We start from the raw sequence: 18,080 nt of genomic DNA, 5'->3' as shown, positions 1-18,080 counted from the left end.
TCAGGTCTTGCTAAAAAATGAGCCTGTGCATCCATTTGGCCTGGCTGTGTATGGAGACTACATCTTTTGGACTGACTGGGTGAGGAGGGCAGTCCTAAGAGCAGACAAATACACAGGAGGAGACATGAAGGTGCTGCGTGCTGACATCCCTCAGCAGCCAATGGGAATTGTTGCTGTGGCTAATGACACCAACAGCTGTAAGTCTTAGTCACAGGACTCTCTGTAGAGTGAGGATGAGCTGTCTGCCTCATCTTATCTAAGCATTTTTCAGGATTGCTTTTAACTGTGTTCACCAAAGATGGACTTTTAACTTTCTGAGTAGCATGGTGCCCTGATTTACTATGAATTTTGGGACAGGCATGTCCTGCTCGTGAGAAAACATTGTTTCTGTTTATTAGTTCTCTGAAGCCATCATCAGGTCAGGTCATTTGTCCAGTCTACATTTATGAAACTTAACACTAGAGCCTGCTGGCATTGCAGCCTGTTGTTTGCCAGTTGTTACCATAGATTGTATAAAGAGTGGACAGTGTGGCTCCACCATTTATCATTGTACAGTTTTGAAGCCAAAATCCCCCCGTCACAGGCGAAGCCATTGTAGCAGTTGTGCAGCCAGAGTCTGCACAGTAGAGACTGTGAGGGATTCTGGGAGAAACTGAGTGGAGCCCGGTGACAAAAATGATATATTTTTTTCTTTCAAGAGTCTAATCACTTCTTGACTCTACCTCCCGACATATTTTACAGTCCCCGAAAAAAATACACAAGAACGACGGCTGTCAATCATTATTAAACATGACATAAAACCTCGTTTTTAACCTCTTATAGCAACTGTAAACGAAACTTGTCTGAAAAAAGAGGACTTGAATACAAGGCAGCTAAATAATATCATCAAATCACCACAACAATCAGGCATGAGAAACATTTCTACAGGGTGTATTAATGTTTTAAAGTTTGACCACGGTCCATCTGGAATGACTGGAGAGCTGCATTTTTTGACTTATACTGCCGCCAGCCACCAGGGGGAGCAGTTTTCCTAGCGACAGCACTTCAAGCTAATCAAGATGACGTCCATTTTTTTTTACAGTCTATGGTTGTTACAGTGATTTTATAGAGCTGTTAGCATGTCTTTAAAGATGTTATAGGGTTCACAATAACATCCTGGGTTCAGATGTGTACAAACTGAATCTTTCTACAAGAGAAAACTAAAATCATATTATTAGATTAACTATGTCTTAGTTTTCTATCAGTCAGTTTTGGACAAGCTAGCATGAAGCACAAATAACATCCGACATCATCTGTAAAGAAACTGTGTTATGTGTTCCTTAGGTGAGTTTTCTCCTTGCCGAGTGAATAACGGAGGTTGCCAGGACTTGTGTCTACCCACATCTGACGGACGTGTTAACTGCAGTTGTCGTGGCGACAGACAACTTCTGGAAGACAACACCTGCTCCTGTGAGAGAGAGGCTCTTCAGTCTTATAATTGCTCAAAACATCTCCCTGATGAAACGGTTGATGAATTTCAAATGTGCTTCCCCAGCTCTCAACGTGTCGTGTGGAAGCGTGGATGACTTTGAGTGTGGAAACGGGGACTGTATCAACTACAGCCTGACCTGTGATGGCATGGCCCACTGCAAGGACAAGTCTGATGAGAAGCAGTCATACTGTTGTGAGTTTTTTTTACAGAGATATTAATTAGTGTGCATTGAGCTGTCACGGATCAGCAGTCATGTTTCATCATTTGGGTATAACTAACTGATGGTCAAAGCGGTCAAGAATGAGTGTACAGATATAAAAACCACCTTAAGATTAAGAAAGAGTGGGTAGAAGAATTTAAAATGAAGCTTGGCATCAGTTATTTTTGCAAAGTACACTTTTTTTTCCTGAACATCCTCTAATCAGCTTCTGCTCCTTTGTAGCCAATCGACTTTGCAAGAAAGGCTACAGACGCTGCATCAATGGTCGGTGTATCGGCCACCAGTTCTGGTGTGACGGCACGGATGACTGTGGTGACCACTCAGATGAACTGCCATGCAACAGTAAGTTATGTGTGATTGATTTATATCTGTAGCTAATGGACAAACTGCTTCTGAAGTATATTGTTGAGTGTATCAGGACCTCATCTCCTGGGTTTCTCTGCTTTGCTTGTATTTTATTGTACTTGTTAGTCCAGTGAAATGCTTTAAGAATTCAGTTTATGCAAAGTTGATAAAGCGAAGGGGAAAGTATTCTCCTGTAAGGGTAAAATCTCCTCTTCCTCCTCTAGTGACGTTGTGCAAACCAGGAGAGTTCCAGTGCAAAGATGGCAGCTGTATATCAAACTACAGCCGCTGTGACCAGGTGGTCAACTGTGAAGATGCTAGTGATGAAATGAACTGCCGTGAGTAATGATTCTTCATTCACCAACTTAATGTGCCCTTGTAGATAATTTTAGAGAAAGTGTTTCATATTTTTTTTATTTTCCCAAACACTCAGAGCCCACCGATTGCTCCCGTTTCTTCCGTCTGGGAGTCAAAGGAGCGTCCTTCCAGAGCTGCGAGAAGACAACTCTGTGTTATCTGTCCTCATGGGTGTGTGATGGAAACAATGACTGCGGAGACTTCTCAGATGAGAGAAACTGCCCAGGTTTGGTTCTTTTTTCCCTTTCCAACTGACTTTAAATTTTCTTTAAAAAAAAAAAAACCTGCCAAACATTTTATGACTTGTTTTTCTGCTGTTCTACAGATAAGAGGAAGCTGAAATGTCCCGTCAACTTCTTTGCCTGTCCCAGCGGTCGCTGCATTCCTATGAGCTGGACCTGTGATAAGGAGAACGACTGTGAGAACGGAGCAGATGAGACGCACTGTGGTCAGTCTGCTACAGAGTTATCCTCTAATACTTTTATTTATAGAAAACACAAAGCATGCCAGAAAAAACAGACTGTTTTTCTTTGGGTTTCCCACTGCACATGGAAAAACATGGCTTACAGTTACGGTAAATTAAGCAATTTCTCCAAAGTGCTTAGCTTTCTTTGCCATTGCTTGCAGACAAGTTTTGTACATCCACCCAGTTTGAATGTGGGAACCACCGCTGTATTTCCAGCCACTGGGTGTGTGACGGCTCTGATGACTGTGGAGATGGTTCAGACGAGGACCAGAAATGCAGTATGTGACGTATTTCTTTCACTCCCCAACCTAATAGTACTTTTTTCCCACACCCATTGGACTCCATGCATAAGATTTCCTGATGTTGTATCATCGTGTAACTTTCCCATAATGTCCCAGAGTCAAAGACCTGCAGTCCTGAGGCTTTCCAGTGCCCCGGCTCCCACATGTGTGTGCCTCAGCGATGGAAGTGTGATGGAGACAAGGACTGTCCTGATGGAGCAGATGAGAGTGTTAAGGCTGGCTGCAGTGAGTGGGATGAAATTACATAACAACCTGACGGAAACTCTGTTTCCTTTGTGTTAAAAAAAAGTTTAAAAAAGAAGAAACTCCAGAAATAAAGTCCAATGTCTGTTTGATATAGTGTGATTTTGTCTTTTTCCAGTGTACACCAACAGCACTTGTGACGAGAATGAGTTCATGTGCCAGAACAGACAGTGTATCCCCAAGCACTTTGTGTGTGACCATGACATCGACTGCTCTGATGGCTCAGATGAATCCCCCGAATGTGGTGAGTGTGGTCCTAGAAGAGAAACGCAGAAAGCACAAAAAGACCGTTCTTACTGTTGAAAAGGTGGTGGGGGAAGTATGTGTTGTCACTTGAAGTGGTGGTTGATGACAAACTCACTCTTGTCCTGGTGTAGAGTACCCAACATGTGGTCCAGAAGAGTTTCGCTGTGCCAACGGCCGCTGCCTTAACCAGAAGAAATGGGAGTGTGATGGAGAGTTTGACTGTCAGGATCGCTCTGATGAAGCTCCCAAAAACCCTCGCTGCACCGACTCAGGTGGAGCATTTTAAACACCATTTATTCCCCTCAGTTCTTTTTCTTTCATACATTATAAATCATATGAGAAACGAATTGCTCAGAAAGGTCACCCTGCTTCTCAGTGACACTAATATCAAATGACATTTGTGTGTGAATTCAGAGAGGATTTGCAATGAGTCAGCCTTCATGTGCCGTAACGGGAAGTGTTTGAACGAGACTCTGCTGTGCGACCGCAACGACGACTGTGGAGACGGCTCCGATGAACTCAACTGCTTCATCAACGAGTGTCTCAACAGTAAGCTGAGTGGCTGCTCGCAGCTCTGTGATGACCTCAAGATTGGCTTCAAGGTAAGCCATCCATTTCTTTTTACTGCTTTTGTTTTTGTTTTACGAGAGCAACTCCAGCAAATCAGGTTGCTTCATGCGCTTGCTTTATTTGGCCAAGGAGTTCAATGCCCAGCAGGCTCAGAGTTACCTCAGACAAATGTGGTGCATGCTGTTGATGATGAGTGGAAGAGGAATTGAAGTAATAGGGCTGAGAACGACTTTCTTCAGGCATGCTGTTATATAAGTCAGAAACATGTGTTGGCTTTCTTTTGTGAAAGTGGGAGGCTTGTTTTAGAACAGCGTGAACTCTGAGTGAACTCCCATGTTTGTGGTGTTGCGGCTGTGGTTGGAGCTTCATTTGAAAATGATAAGGAACAATTTGCACACCAAGAGAGTTCACTTAAAGTGGGTGGATGGGGGCGAAGAGTGTGTAGCAGATTAAGTCAGTAATGAGCTATAACTTCATTCTCACAGATTTGCCCTGGTTTTATGGATCTCTGTAAAATTTCCAGCTTTGTTAACTTGGAAATTGTTGAAGGGGTCAATTTGGTTGTGTGACAGTGTTCGTTCAAGCTTTTCCCAAAAACTGATATAAAGAGTGAGCTCAATCTGGTTAAAAGAAATCATTAACACGCTTTCTTTTCTTGTATAAAATAAGATAATCTTTATGCCACAGCTTTTCGAAAAAGGAAAAAGTATCTACCAGGTTGACCGACAGGGTTTTGTATCAGCAGAGCCAGAAGCTGCTGGCTGCATGACTTTGACGTTTCTCTTGTCCTCTTGGCCCCTTCAGTGCAGGTGTCACCCTGGTTTCCAGCTTAAGCGGGACGGTAAGTCCTGTGTGGACATAGACGAGTGCACAACCACCTACCCCTGCTCTCAGGTCTGTATCAACACACACGGCAGCTTCCACTGTCTCTGCGTGGACGGCTTTGAAGTCAGCCCCAATGACCCCACCATCTGCAAGTCCACGTCGGGTAAGTCATGCTTGTGTGTGTTTTAGATTCTGCTGTTTTCTCAAAGCCGTTTCAAACCTCATACATATGTTCTCTGTCTGGTTTGTTTAGAAGAGGAGCCATACTTGATCTTTGCTAACCGATACTACCTGAGAAAGCTCAACCTGGACGGTTCCAACTACACTCTTATAAAACAGGTGGGGCACTGATGCTCAGTTTGACCTGATCAAATGTAAAAAGATGAATTCTTCACTCTGACCTCTCCAACATTGCATCTAACATTTATTTCAGGGTCTAAACAATGCAGTGGCTCTGGACTTCCACTATGCAGAGCAGATGATTTACTGGACAGATGTGACCACTCAGGGCAGCATGATCCGACGCATGCGTATGAACGGCAGCAACATGGAGGTCAGTTAGGAAACAAGTTTAGAAATTTGAGCTTTAATTATTTTAAAAACTACTGTTACTGCAGAAACATGCCTCATTATCTAAATCTGATCCAAATTCGTGACCCTTTGTGTTTGAAACTGATAACTTAGCAAAATAAAATCATTTAGAAGAAAAGTTCAGCAGCTGAAAATGAAATTTGACAGCATCATTTTTCATATTTACTTATTTGATGTGGAAAAAAAGGAGGGAAAAAAGTCAGATCAAAAACTGGAACCTGCCTAAAAACTCCTAACTGTGTGAATGTGTTATGCTTAGCTCCCTAATAAAAGCAGAGAGGCACCTCTGCAGAATATTCTAAATAAGATAGATTTGCTTCACAGTGTTTGATTTTGGTTTAAACTTTTATTTTGGGGCTTTCGTGCCTTCACTGAGAGGACAGAACAGCGCACAGAGTAGGAAACTGGGAGAAAGAATGGGAAATGATGACATGCAGCAAAGAGCTGCTTGTTGAACCAAACCTGCAATGCTCATTGCAAAAACCGTAGTCTCTGCATATCGGGCAGGCAATTAGCGGCTAGGCCAACACGGCATGCGGTTATTTATTTTTATAATGCAGCTGTGTTGAATTACAGTTAAACTATGGCTGTTGTTGGTTTATAATTTTTTTTTAGATATGCTGACTTGTTGTCTTCCCTAAGCTAAAATACAGACTGAAAATACAAAAAAAATCAGATCCTACTTAGAGAGTTAATTATCAGGCTACTCTTTCCTCTCACAGTCACATCCCATGTAGTCAAAATAAAAACCAGGGTATATGCATCAGATGTGCGAGTCTGTGACCTCAAATTAAAAAAATGCAATCCTATGACTGACTGGCAGGTTTTGCACCGGACTTCCCTGAGTAACCCAGATGGCCTGGCAGTGGATTGGGTTGGTGGGAACTTGTACTGGTGTGACAAAGGCCGAGATACTATCGAGGTGTCAAAACTCAATGGAGCCTACAGAACAGTGCTTGTCAACAGTGGCCTGAGGGAACCTCGTGCTGTGGCTCTGGATGTACGCTACGGGTAAGAAGAGGAGCTTACACTGAGAAATTCTGTTATTTGGATGAAAACGTTAAGCTGTGTTTGAAACTGAACATGATTTCCTCCACCACTGGTTAGGTACCTGTACTGGTCAGACTGGGGCGACAATCCTCACATTGGGCGAATTGGGATGGACGGTACCAACAGGAGTGTCATCGTAGAGGATAAGATCACATGGCCCAATGGACTCACCCTTGATTTCATTAACAACCGTATATACTGGGCTGATGCCCGGGAGGACTACATTGAGTTTGCCAGCCTGGATGGCTCCAACAGACACACGGGTAATTTAAAAACACACACACACGCTTTTTTTTCAACACTTTTACACACTTGTGAGTTTCACACTTCTCATGCTTTTACTAATAGAAATAAATAACAACACTGCCATTGAAACAAGGGAGCGAGTCTCAAAACTAGTTTGTTTTGTAGTGGCTCACATTCGTAGTGTGATGGACTAATGAGCTTGTCAGCTGTCTGAATGAGTTTCCTCTCTTTGTGGACACGTACACTTGCTTGTTTAGGGTCCACTCAAGCATAAGCAGGCAGGTCAGATTGTAGTCCGCTGCACTGGAGTCCTGAAACCCTGAATGGGAGAGATTGTTCTGATGAGTGAGGCCTCAGGCCTGTATGAAGTCCGCATAGCACTCAGTTGTTCACAAACTTGCTACAATAGTTGATATTGTCAGCTAACCAAGCGTGCAAAGGAATTCTGAAACGCAGCGGGCGTTTCTGTTGAGTTCTTCTCATTCGCTGAGCTCTGCCAAACACTGAGAGAGTTGTGACATCTCGTCATTCCCTGGATCAAGAATGTACGAGATGTGAAATTGTGGGTGTATGCTGCAATTGAACAACCCAGCCAAATCACGTGTTGAAGGGCATAAGTGAGGTTTAACAGACACTACAGGAAAACAATGCTAATGGGAGCAAGTTTAGGAGCTAACTCACAGGTATCAACATTAATTTCAATACATTTTAGAGAATCATAGATTCTTTATTACCTTTTTTTGTGTGGAATATCAGTTGTGTGTCTAGGGAGACACCCTGGTCACTAATACATAAACAGTTCAAACACCAGAGTGGGCTTGTGTGTGTTTGCTGACAAAGACTGGGTCTGTTTGTTTAAGATAAAGTTTGACCAAAGGGAGCCTCGTGTTATTCTAACTTATATCACAGTTTAGCCTCACATATATCAACTCTTCACCTGTTAAATCGTAGCCATACTGTCACTATTCAGAGCCCTTCACTTATCAAAACCTCATGCACTCATGATGAGATGTTTTGAACCTGTGCTACATCACATATGTGCACTAACAGCAGAAACTAATGTTGAGTTTGTATTGCCCTCTGGTCTCAAATACTTGAGGCAAACACATGAAATGAGGTATATGCGAGCAGAAAAAGGGCAATTAGTGTGTAAAGCCTAATGAGGCATAGAGCCCATTACATAACACACAGATTAGTGGAGCCACTGTGGCTGTGCGGCCCACCCCACCTCTGTTTTACATTAAATGTGTGAGTTTCGCAGTGGGAAACAGAGGCATCATTTCTCCTGTACTCTAGCCACAGTTAAGCTTCAAACCTTGTATTACATTATTGTGCATACCATAATTTAAGCATCAACTGTCAAGGAGCATTTTGTAGATTGAGTCTGATTCGTAGTGTGTGAGTAGCTTTCTGTGTAACAGGCTCGCAGCCTCTGACCACTCTGCTTGTTTATTTATAGTCCTCAGCCAGGACATCCCACACATCTTCGCCATGACTCTGTTTGAAGAGTACATCTACTGGACTGACTGGGAGACAAAGTCCATCAACAGAGCTCATAAGACTCTTGGTACCAACAAGACCACCTTAATCAGCACGCTGCATCGGCCCATGGACGTCCACATTTACCATCCATACCGCCAGCCTGAGGGTAATACACACGTTTTATTTGTTTATTTGTTTATTTGTTTGTTTAATTTGGATCCCCATTAGCTGTACCCTGGAGCACAGATAGTCTTCCTGGGGTCCAGACTAAAAACAAACATATTTGCAAGTAGGGATGGGTGTCTTTCACATTTGAAACGATACGGTATCGATGCCTGGTACCTGCCAATCGGGGTACTCAACGGTACCGATTTTCAGTACTTTTTTGTTTATGTGGTAAAAAAATATCAATTTGTTTAATTATATAATATAATTTCTTTACAATTTAACAAATATATTCTTCAATATATAACCTTGAAATGTTGTGTTCATGTCCAGCATGGAAAATCGCCTACTCTTCCACTCCCTCACAGTCACAAGAATGTGTTTTGGTACCTAAACATGGTACCTTTTGATATATACATCTAAATTAACAAGAATGCATCACAGTGTGTACAAACAATCACATTTTGGAAAGAGAAATAAAAACATACAACACACATTTCAAAACTTTACAATAACATCTTTCAAAAATGAAATAAATAAATGTAATGCACAAAACACTGAAGAAGGACACAACCACTATGTGTCTATTGTCCTACAAATATGATGAGTCAGTGTGTTTTTCATTTTTTAAAGGGAGCATGTGTTCATGGATGAGTAGAAGTTTAAGAAATGAAGTGTATGAGACATACACTGTGTTCAGTCTTCATCATATACACAATGCCACCATGTTTGGGTTGTATGGAAAGTCTAAACATGAAATTTAACCCATCATTAAACTGTAACATACCATAAATAAAACAAATCTGTCATTTTTAGTGCAAAACCATCCTTGCCAGACGAACAACGGCGGCTGCAGCAACCTCTGCCTCCTCTCCCCTGGAGGAGGCTACAAGTGCGCCTGCCCCACTAACTTCTACCTGGCCAATGATCAGCGCACTTGCATGTCCAACTGTACAGCCAGCCAGGTAAGGAGGCTGTGCCAACATAAAAGTCATCGCCAGTATAATGTTGATTTTCATATCTCTATACTTCACTGAGTTGTTTGATGAACCACTCAAACCTTTTGAGTGCAAACCGACAGCTGGCAGGCTGCTCTCGTCTGCAGCAGGCAGCTCCCTCTCTGTCAACAGCACTGAAGCAGAGGAGCTCTGGTAATATGCTGTATCAATAATGTGATTTATTTGTCTCATCCTGCTTCAGTTTGTGTGCAAGAATGACAAGTGCATTCCTTTCTGGTGGAAATGTGACACAGAGGATGACTGCGGTGATCGATCTGATGAGCCAGCAGACTGCCGTGAGTGTTGAAGAACAATAATTACCAGATATCGTGTCATACCTGTCACATGCTATCATCTGATGAGCTTTCATCTTGATATTGTAGTGCAAATTGGGTGTGCTCCTAAATAGTTTTTTTTCTTCGACAGCTGATTTCAAATGCAGGCCAGGACAGTTTCAGTGCAGCACGGGCATCTGCACCAACCCTGCGTACATCTGTGATGGCGACAATGACTGCCAGGACAACTCAGACGAAGCCAACTGTGGTACGTCTATTTTTTATTGTTGCTTTTAATTATCCTATGCGTCATAAAACCAGCATTCAGGCCCTATTTTATTGTTGTGTGTACTTTCATCAGCACTTTGTTATGTACTGAGAGAAACAAGCAACAAATTTGTTTAACTGTAATTGTGCTGCAGATATTCACGTTTGCCTGCCAAGCCAATTCAAGTGTTCCCACCCGAGCCGCTGCATCCCGGGCATCTTCCGCTGTAACGGCCAGGACAACTGTGGGGAAGGAGAGGACGAGAAAGACTGTCGTGAGTAGAAACTTGTTAACAACCTGTAGTTCATGTAGAGCTCTGTGCTTTTCTCTCACACTCATGTTTAATATCTCACAGTAAGTTTAAATCTCCTCTCCTGTAGCTGAGGTCACGTGTGCACCAACCCAGTTCCAGTGTGCCATCACCAAACGCTGCATACCTCGCGTCTGGGTGTGCGACCGTGACAATGATTGTGTGGATGGCTCCGATGAACCAGCTAACTGCAGTAAGTTCACTATTTTATCTTTAACTCTTAGTCCGTTCTTACACTTGTTTTTGCCAGTTACGGATGTGACTGTCCCTTGTACGTTTCTCTCTCCAGCCCAGATGACCTGCGGCGTGGACGAATTCCGTTGTAAAGACTCAGGACGCTGCATCCCTGCTCGCTGGAAGTGTGACGGTGAAGATGACTGTGGAGACGCGTCAGATGAACCGAAGGAGGAGTGCGGTAGGGATAGCTCTCCTTTAAGAGCAGTCACACACACACTCTCCAGAGTATTTCTAGACCCATTAATCCCAAACTGCAATCATGGATTCAGCTTTTACTGCCCTCATTTAACCAATGGTAACATTTTCTGTGACCCGTACAGCTGAGAGGACCTGTGAGCCGTATCAGTTCAGATGCAAGAACAACCGTTGCGTCCCAGGCCGCTGGCAGTGTGATTACGACAACGACTGCGGGGACAACTCGGATGAGGACAAGTGTAGTAAGTGCTTCTTTCTGCGTGGAAATATCTTCCACATCTGTGACCTAACCTTGTTCTGCGTCACTTACTCTCCTCAGCCTTGTCTTTCTTACCGTACTCACATCACCTGAGCTACTAAGCCGTGCTAACATCCATTTACTGTCATTTCTGATGCATTTCACCTCATCTGATGTTTGTTTCATTTCATACTGTCCCGTTGGCGTACAGAGGTGAGTCATTCCACCTTCATACATTAAAAACTCTTTCATTGCTGCGTCTTCTTCACTTTTAAACTTTGGCACAACTGTAAGAGTGTTGTATTGTTTGCTTTTTAAAACCAGCCGCCACTGCTTGAGATGTGATTTTAAGTGTTCATTTAAATTAATGAAAAAACGATGTATTTTTGAGATATACAGAAAAAGTCACATTAGATATGTCAACAAAAATTAAATAAAAAGCTGTTGAGTTGCTTTTATTCCCTCAAGTCACTTTGTACACTGTTGTCTCCTGCGGTTATTCAATCCTTGCTCCGTGCTCTGTGCTGTGGGCTGATGTAGACGTAGATCACTCTTAATGGTGTTTACTGGTCTTATAGCTAACCTGAGCCCCATCTGTCTTCCTCCAGTGCCTCGACAATGCTCAGAAAGTGAGTTTGCCTGCACAAATGGCCGCTGTATTGCCGGGAGGTGGAAGTGCGATGGAGACCATGACTGTGCTGATGGATCTGATGAGGTGCAGACACTCAAACTTTTTGGTTTCCTTAATGAAAAACACTAATGATAGAATAACTATAACAGAAATAATGTTATATTGCGAAAGAAAGCAAATTTTTGTGTTTGATTTTGGTTTTAATTGTAAAAGCTGATTCTCTGTTGCTTCTTGCCTTTATGTTTCTTCAGCATGGCTGTGATTTGAAGTGTGACAGCGACCAGTTCCAGTGTAAGAACGGACACTGTATTCCTATACGCTGGCGGTGCGATGCTGACCCCGACTGCATGGACGGTAGCGATGAAGAGAACTGCGGTAGTGCAGGTAATATTCCGTTTTGCATATCTGTACCTGTTTATTTTACCGTTTACCTATACCTCGTATAATAAAAGAAGATGAATTGTTCATTGGAATAAGACGAAGCTGTGTAACTGTGATGGGTCTCACATAGAACCCCAAAAATCCTCATTAGGCTTCATTCAAAGTACACCAAGGGTAAAAATCTCTCTCTGTTTCTTCCTGTCCTCCTCAGCTGGGCGTCACTGCCCTCTGGATGAGTTCCAGTGTAACAACACTTTGTGTAAGCCGCTCGCCTGGAAGTGTGATGGGGAGGACGACTGTGGGGATAACTCAGATGAGAATCCTGAAGAGTGCAGTGAGTCCACTTCTGTCGCTCACACACGATTTGAAAGTTAGTCTTCACCCGACGCCCTGACCTGTTTTTCTTTTTCCTTATCCCCTTTCTCCTTTTTTGTGTCTCTTTTCTTGTCTCTCAGGGAAGTTCCAGTGTCCTCCTACCAGAGCTTTCCGCTGCCAAAACGACCGTGTGTGTCTGCAAGTATCAAAGAGATGTGATGGTGTTAACAACTGCGGCGACAATTCAGATGAGCTGGACTGCCGTAAGTTGAAGCATCTTTCAGTCAGTAATAGAAATCCTCTCCTCTCCAGACTTTGACTGAGTGTGTCTGTGTGTTTGGTGTCTACAGAGACTCCTCCAGCTGTTCCCACTTGTGAGAAGGATGAGTTTTTGTGTGCCAATGGGAGATGCATCAGCTCCAGCCTGCGCTGTAACTTCTTTAATGACTGCGAGGACTACGGCTCTGATGAGATCAACTGCAAGACAGGTACCTGAATAAAGACCTCATCCTTTATCAAAGCTAACCACAGATCTGAGGTTTTAAATGTCAAGCATCAGCAGAATCTGTTTCATTTTCGATCCACTGACTCATGACTGCCTTACATTTTGTTCAGACACCAAACTAAACGACTGCAGGAGTAACAGGACACAGTGCGGTGATGGAAGCGAGGCTCATTGTGTCACAAATGGCACAGATTCCTTCTGCTCCTGTAAACCTGGCTTCCAGAAAATAGGACACCACACCTGTGGAGGTACAGAATACTTCACCTGATGTGAAACAACACACTACATGATTTCAGTCTGTAGAGACAAGATATTAATTTTTTTGCTTATTATGTTCTTTGTTGCTTCTCTGTTTTTTAGACAAGAATGAGTGTGCACAGTTTGGCGTGTGTTCCCACATTTGCAACAACACCAAAGGTTCCCACAAATGCAGCTGCTACAAGTACTTCACCAGGATCAATGACACCTGCAAGGCTGACAGTGAGTAGAAAGCACTGCAACTGTTATTAGTCTACTATCAAACTTTTGTTTAGATCCCACAACAATCTTTGATTTGAATCTAAAAGGCAATTTTTGTGATTTTTTTCTATTTTCCTTCCAGGCATGAACAGCAGTCGACAGATTCTCTACATTGCTGATGACAATGAAATCCGCAGCCTGGACCCCGGCATGCCAAACTGGCGCTATGAGCAGACCTTCCAGGGGGATGCTAGCGTGCGTATTGATGCGATGGATCTGCACATCAAGTCTAACCGTATCTTCTGGACCAACTGGCACACCGGTCGCATCTCTTCCTATGAACTCCCAGGACAGTCCACATTACCGCCCTCCTCCAACCCTCACCGTAATCGTCGACAGAGTGAGGGCAGGATCACCAACTTGCAGGTAATCACTGATGGATGGAGAAGCATTTAGGAGTGTATATAGTGTGTGTGTGTGTGTGTGTGTGTATACTTTTAATGAGGTGTGATGAAGAGGTTGTTGTATTTGTAACCAGATCAAAGAGCTGAAGATGCCTCGTGGTATCGCAGTGGACTGGGTGGCTGGTAACCTTTACTGGACTGACTCTGGCAGAGATGTTATTGAAGTGGCTCAGATGTCTGGCCAGCATTGCAAGACCCTCATCTCTGGCATGATAGATGAGCCTTACGCCATCGTTGTGGATCCACAGAGAGGGTGAGAGAAGGATGAACTTTTTGTTTCAGGTTAATTTTGTTGTTATTTTGCTCTGTAACTGTATCCTTCATCTCTTCTTTCTCTTAGTACTATGTATTGGGCGGACTGGGGCAACCACCCCAAGATAGAGACTGCTTCTATGGACGGGACTCTGAGACAGACTCTGGTTCATGAGAACATCCAGTGGCCCACAGGTTAGTACTGCATTTAGGTCTGATGATTGAACCCCAAATGACCGAAATGTCCCTCTTCTTTCCTACATAGTGCATTTTTTAATCATCATTCTATCTCTTCAGGTTTGGCTGTGGACTACTTCAATGAGCGCCTCTACTGGTCGGATGCTAAACTCTCTGTGATTGGCAGTGTTCGTCTGGATGGCTCTGATCCTGTCATCGCTGCCTCAGGCATCAAAAACAGTTGGGTTACTTTTGCATTAAAAAAATAAAAATGAAAAGTTTATTAAGTAAGATCTTTGTTCCTTTTACCCATTTTTACCTATTCTTTTCTATTTCCTCTAGACCTGCTCCATCCATTCAGCATAGACATCTTTGAGGACTACATATATGGCGTCACATATATTAATAATATTGTCTTCCGGGTCAACAAGTTTGGAAAGGGCTCCATGGAGAACCTCACCACAGGCATCAATCATGCAACTGACATCGTCCTCTACCACCGCTACAAGCAGCCAGAGAGTGAGTGTCGACGTCTCTCGTGAGAAATATTAATTCAATTTAAAAAACTTTATTTGTCCCTGAAGGCCAATGAAATGCAGAGCAGAGCAGCAACAACTGTAAGAACTGTAAACAGAGGACAAAAAAAAACAGACGACACAGAATTCAGTCAGCCATTGCAGATAGTATTCAGGCTAATGCATAAAATGCTAAAACACTAAATCCAGTTAAATAAACAATAAAAACCCTGATTGCCTAAATATTAAAACACTAGAAAAATCTGACTACTGGGGACCAGCATGATGGTTGTTAATTGATGGGTGCAAGCTTACAAATATAAACATAAACGCCGAACAAGATAAAGTGGTATATATTATGATTTTGTGTTGTCATATATTTCATTCAGTTTTTCCTCACCTGTCTTATGTCTCTCTGTGCATTAGTGACAAACCCATGTGACAGGAAGAAATGTGAGTGGCTGTGTCTTCTCAGCCCCAGTGGACCAGTGTGCACCTGCCCCAACAACTATGTGGCAGACAACGGCACATGTGCAGAGAGACCAAGCCCGACCCAGTCGCCATTCTGTAAGTCTGCATGAACAATTACATGATATGTACGCACAGGGGCTGAGTAGAACTTTAATCTCTATGATGTTTATCTGAATAGCCTTACTTTTAGATGAAGCATACAAAGATTTTTGTTCATGATGGGTTACTCTTCCACAGCTCCCCCCTCAGGACCCTGTGAAATTCAGTGTCAGAACGGCGGGAGCTGCTTCCTAAACGCTCGTCAGGTGGCCAAGTGTCGATGCCAGCCCAGCTACACCGGAGAGAGGTGTGAGATCAATCAGTGCAGGGACTACTGCAAGAACGGGGGCATATGCACTGCTTCTCCCACAGGTACGAGGGCAGTCATTACCATGTCATAAAGCACTCTGCCCAGACTGGCTCCTGGCTCGCTGGCCCTTACGGTGCAGTTTAAATACCATCCTGCCTCTGATTAACATCTCCCTTGTGGCTCAGGTGCTCCAACCTGCCGATGTCCAAAGGGCTTCACGGGACCAAACTGCAACCATCAAACTTGTCAAGACTACTGCATGAATGGAGGCAACTGCTTCGTCAACATGGGCAACCAGCCAACCTGTAGCTGCCCCTCTGAGTACAGTGGAGACCAGTGCCAGTACAGTGAGTGTTAGATCCTGAACACAGACTATTGGGAAAATAGACAGATTGTTTATTTATTCAACAATTTTTAAATTCTTTTGCTCTGAATATGTTTTATGATCTGTGGAAAAATATTTGATTTTCTCTGCAGATCTTAACATTCCTCACATATCTCATTTCCTGTTCTTAGGTGCATGTGAAGGTTTCTGTTACAACGGTGGCACCTGCTTACAAACCTCCAACGGCACCAAAATCTGTCGTTGCCCCTCTCAGTTTATCGGACACATGTGTGAGCTCGACAAATGTCAGTTCTGCGGAACAGGCAAATGTTTAACGTCGTCCTCCAGCAAAGTTTCCTGCAGGTAAGTTGACACTGGAACATGCACTTTGACTCTTAAATATTTGTTAAGATCTGGTTTGAACCGCTCACTCAAAGTGGGCAGGGCCGGTATCAATCTGTGCATGTTTACACATATGTTTGCGTGTGTGTGTGTGTGTGTGTGTATGTGTGTAGCTGTCCTAATGGCCAGATCCAGCCCAGCTGTTTCACTTGTTTGGACTACTGCACTAATGGACAGTGTTCAGTGGATACTCGCACGCTGCTGCCTCAGTGCAAGTAAGATACTACACTCAGCCATAACCAACAACTAACACAAACAGAGATGCTTTTACTGCCTCACACCAACCGTATAAACTCTTTGACTATTATTAAGTATAAGGTGCTGGCTAAGCTAAGGGGCTAAATAGGGTATACAAAGAATTTAACCCCCAAAGCAGTCGGTCCTAAGCCCTGTTCTGCAAGTCAGTCCCCACTCTACCAAGTTTTGTACTGTGTCTACAAATCCAGACATTAAAATCCCAAAGTTTACCTTTAGCTAAAACATAACCAAATAATTAAAGAACACTCTTTGTATTGTGGAAACCTTGTAAACTCTCCAACTGAACTCATTCTTTTATGTTAAGTTTAGAAAAATAAATTCTAACAAATACTCATCTCAAAGGTATAATTGGTAGTTCGATTTAGGTACACTTTTTGTTATACTGGTTAAAATGATGGATGTTCTTAAATGAGAGTGAATAATATCCGCTATCTACAGCAGAAAAACATCAGCCAATCACATCAATTAGGATCCAATCTGTTAAGCCAATCATATCCCGTCCTGCCGTTTTGCCCTCCTCCTGCGCTTACGTTTCACCAGCGCTCACTGCTCCCGACTAGACTGCGTGTTCCCAGGTTTAGCGGTGTACAGGTTCGCACTCAGCAGAAGAATGGCAGAGAAACTACCCATACCCTGATTACTGGTAACTGCTCCTCCGGTTAAACAGAGCGGAGGAAAAAAGACAAGACAGAGGCTTTCTTTTCTTTTTCTGTTCCCCTGCCTCTAACTACTTCCCCTCTCGCTCGACCCCAGGCCTGTTCCCTCTGACCCGATGAGGTACTTGGCTCTGGGCTGTATAGTCTGGATCTGAGTCCAGGCCCCGTTTACACGACAGCGTTTCATCTGAAAATGCTAAAACGCAGTGGAAAAAAAAAATTTGCGTACACGGAAACGCTGAGGGGCTGAAAACGCTGTAGTGAGCATCCCAGGCCTATAGGTGGTGCTATAACTGTCTTGTCGAGAAGCCGCTTTTGTGGGATCACCACCGAAGTAGAGTTGAGCTGGTCATCTGGTGCAATGAGGAATACTAAGTCAAAAAGTGGAGCAACAGATGCACATTTTGTTGAAAGACAGTCAGCAGATACAGTAGATTGAGTAGTACAAGTACAACACGGTAGTTCGGTACTGTTGTCCTGTTGTATGCGCGCGCGCGAAGCTGAGTGTGACGTCATCGTTTCTACTGACAACATCGGCTTACTGTTTACACGACAATGATGTCCGCAGCGTTTCAGAAAAATCCCACTCTGGAGGCCGTTTTCAAAAGTTTGCGTTTTAGGTTTGCTGAAACGCAACAAACCGTTTGCGTTTCACCCTAAAACCATTGTCGTATTAATGGCCCCTATAAAGCGCTCACCACAGGGACTCTGACAAGCAAAAATAATTGTGATATTTAGTAAGTCCTAGAGAAAATGTACATGAACTATTTGTAACATAGCTTTACACCCAAAATCGTGTCACCGGTAAAAGTGGATAATG

General features: G+C 43.3%; 1 protein-coding gene across 1 annotated transcript in view; it reads left to right on the top strand.

Moving 5' to 3' along the window:
- LOC141799135 (low-density lipoprotein receptor-related protein 1-like) overlaps positions 1 to 18,080 on the top strand; it is a 93,718-nt gene that overhangs the window by 70,733 nt on the left and 4,905 nt on the right. The window contains exons 44-85 of the mRNA XM_074681254.1: positions 5 to 197; positions 1,324 to 1,449; positions 1,535 to 1,663; positions 1,914 to 2,033; positions 2,261 to 2,374; positions 2,470 to 2,619; positions 2,719 to 2,841; positions 3,021 to 3,137; positions 3,258 to 3,386; positions 3,523 to 3,648; positions 3,782 to 3,922; positions 4,065 to 4,252; positions 5,025 to 5,208; positions 5,299 to 5,384; positions 5,479 to 5,598; positions 6,460 to 6,647; positions 6,744 to 6,949; positions 8,392 to 8,580; positions 9,396 to 9,544; positions 9,780 to 9,873; positions 10,004 to 10,120; positions 10,275 to 10,394; positions 10,501 to 10,623; positions 10,720 to 10,845; positions 10,988 to 11,104; positions 11,709 to 11,815; positions 11,983 to 12,115; positions 12,324 to 12,446; positions 12,568 to 12,690; positions 12,778 to 12,915; positions 13,043 to 13,180; positions 13,293 to 13,412; positions 13,534 to 13,817; positions 13,930 to 14,108; positions 14,196 to 14,302; positions 14,405 to 14,524; positions 14,627 to 14,803; positions 15,226 to 15,366; positions 15,508 to 15,681; positions 15,805 to 15,966; positions 16,136 to 16,307; positions 16,460 to 16,561. Coding sequence (XP_074537355.1) covers positions 5 to 197; positions 1,324 to 1,449; positions 1,535 to 1,663; positions 1,914 to 2,033; positions 2,261 to 2,374; positions 2,470 to 2,619; positions 2,719 to 2,841; positions 3,021 to 3,137; positions 3,258 to 3,386; positions 3,523 to 3,648; positions 3,782 to 3,922; positions 4,065 to 4,252; positions 5,025 to 5,208; positions 5,299 to 5,384; positions 5,479 to 5,598; positions 6,460 to 6,647; positions 6,744 to 6,949; positions 8,392 to 8,580; positions 9,396 to 9,544; positions 9,780 to 9,873; positions 10,004 to 10,120; positions 10,275 to 10,394; positions 10,501 to 10,623; positions 10,720 to 10,845; positions 10,988 to 11,104; positions 11,709 to 11,815; positions 11,983 to 12,115; positions 12,324 to 12,446; positions 12,568 to 12,690; positions 12,778 to 12,915; positions 13,043 to 13,180; positions 13,293 to 13,412; positions 13,534 to 13,817; positions 13,930 to 14,108; positions 14,196 to 14,302; positions 14,405 to 14,524; positions 14,627 to 14,803; positions 15,226 to 15,366; positions 15,508 to 15,681; positions 15,805 to 15,966; positions 16,136 to 16,307; positions 16,460 to 16,561 — 5,975 coding nt within the window. The remainder of the gene's footprint in view (positions 1 to 4; positions 198 to 1,323; positions 1,450 to 1,534; positions 1,664 to 1,913; positions 2,034 to 2,260; positions 2,375 to 2,469; positions 2,620 to 2,718; positions 2,842 to 3,020; positions 3,138 to 3,257; positions 3,387 to 3,522; positions 3,649 to 3,781; positions 3,923 to 4,064; positions 4,253 to 5,024; positions 5,209 to 5,298; positions 5,385 to 5,478; positions 5,599 to 6,459; positions 6,648 to 6,743; positions 6,950 to 8,391; positions 8,581 to 9,395; positions 9,545 to 9,779; positions 9,874 to 10,003; positions 10,121 to 10,274; positions 10,395 to 10,500; positions 10,624 to 10,719; positions 10,846 to 10,987; positions 11,105 to 11,708; positions 11,816 to 11,982; positions 12,116 to 12,323; positions 12,447 to 12,567; positions 12,691 to 12,777; positions 12,916 to 13,042; positions 13,181 to 13,292; positions 13,413 to 13,533; positions 13,818 to 13,929; positions 14,109 to 14,195; positions 14,303 to 14,404; positions 14,525 to 14,626; positions 14,804 to 15,225; positions 15,367 to 15,507; positions 15,682 to 15,804; positions 15,967 to 16,135; positions 16,308 to 16,459; positions 16,562 to 18,080) is intronic.

Source organism: Halichoeres trimaculatus, unplaced genomic scaffold (genome assembly GCF_033239565.1).
Source record: "Halichoeres trimaculatus isolate MK-OKI-2021-1 unplaced genomic scaffold, fHalTri1.1 fHalTri1_scaffold_11, whole genome shotgun sequence".
Lineage (NCBI taxonomy): Eukaryota > Metazoa > Chordata > Actinopteri > Labriformes > Labridae > Halichoeres > Halichoeres trimaculatus.
This window is presented reverse-complemented; position numbering and strand designations above follow the sequence as displayed.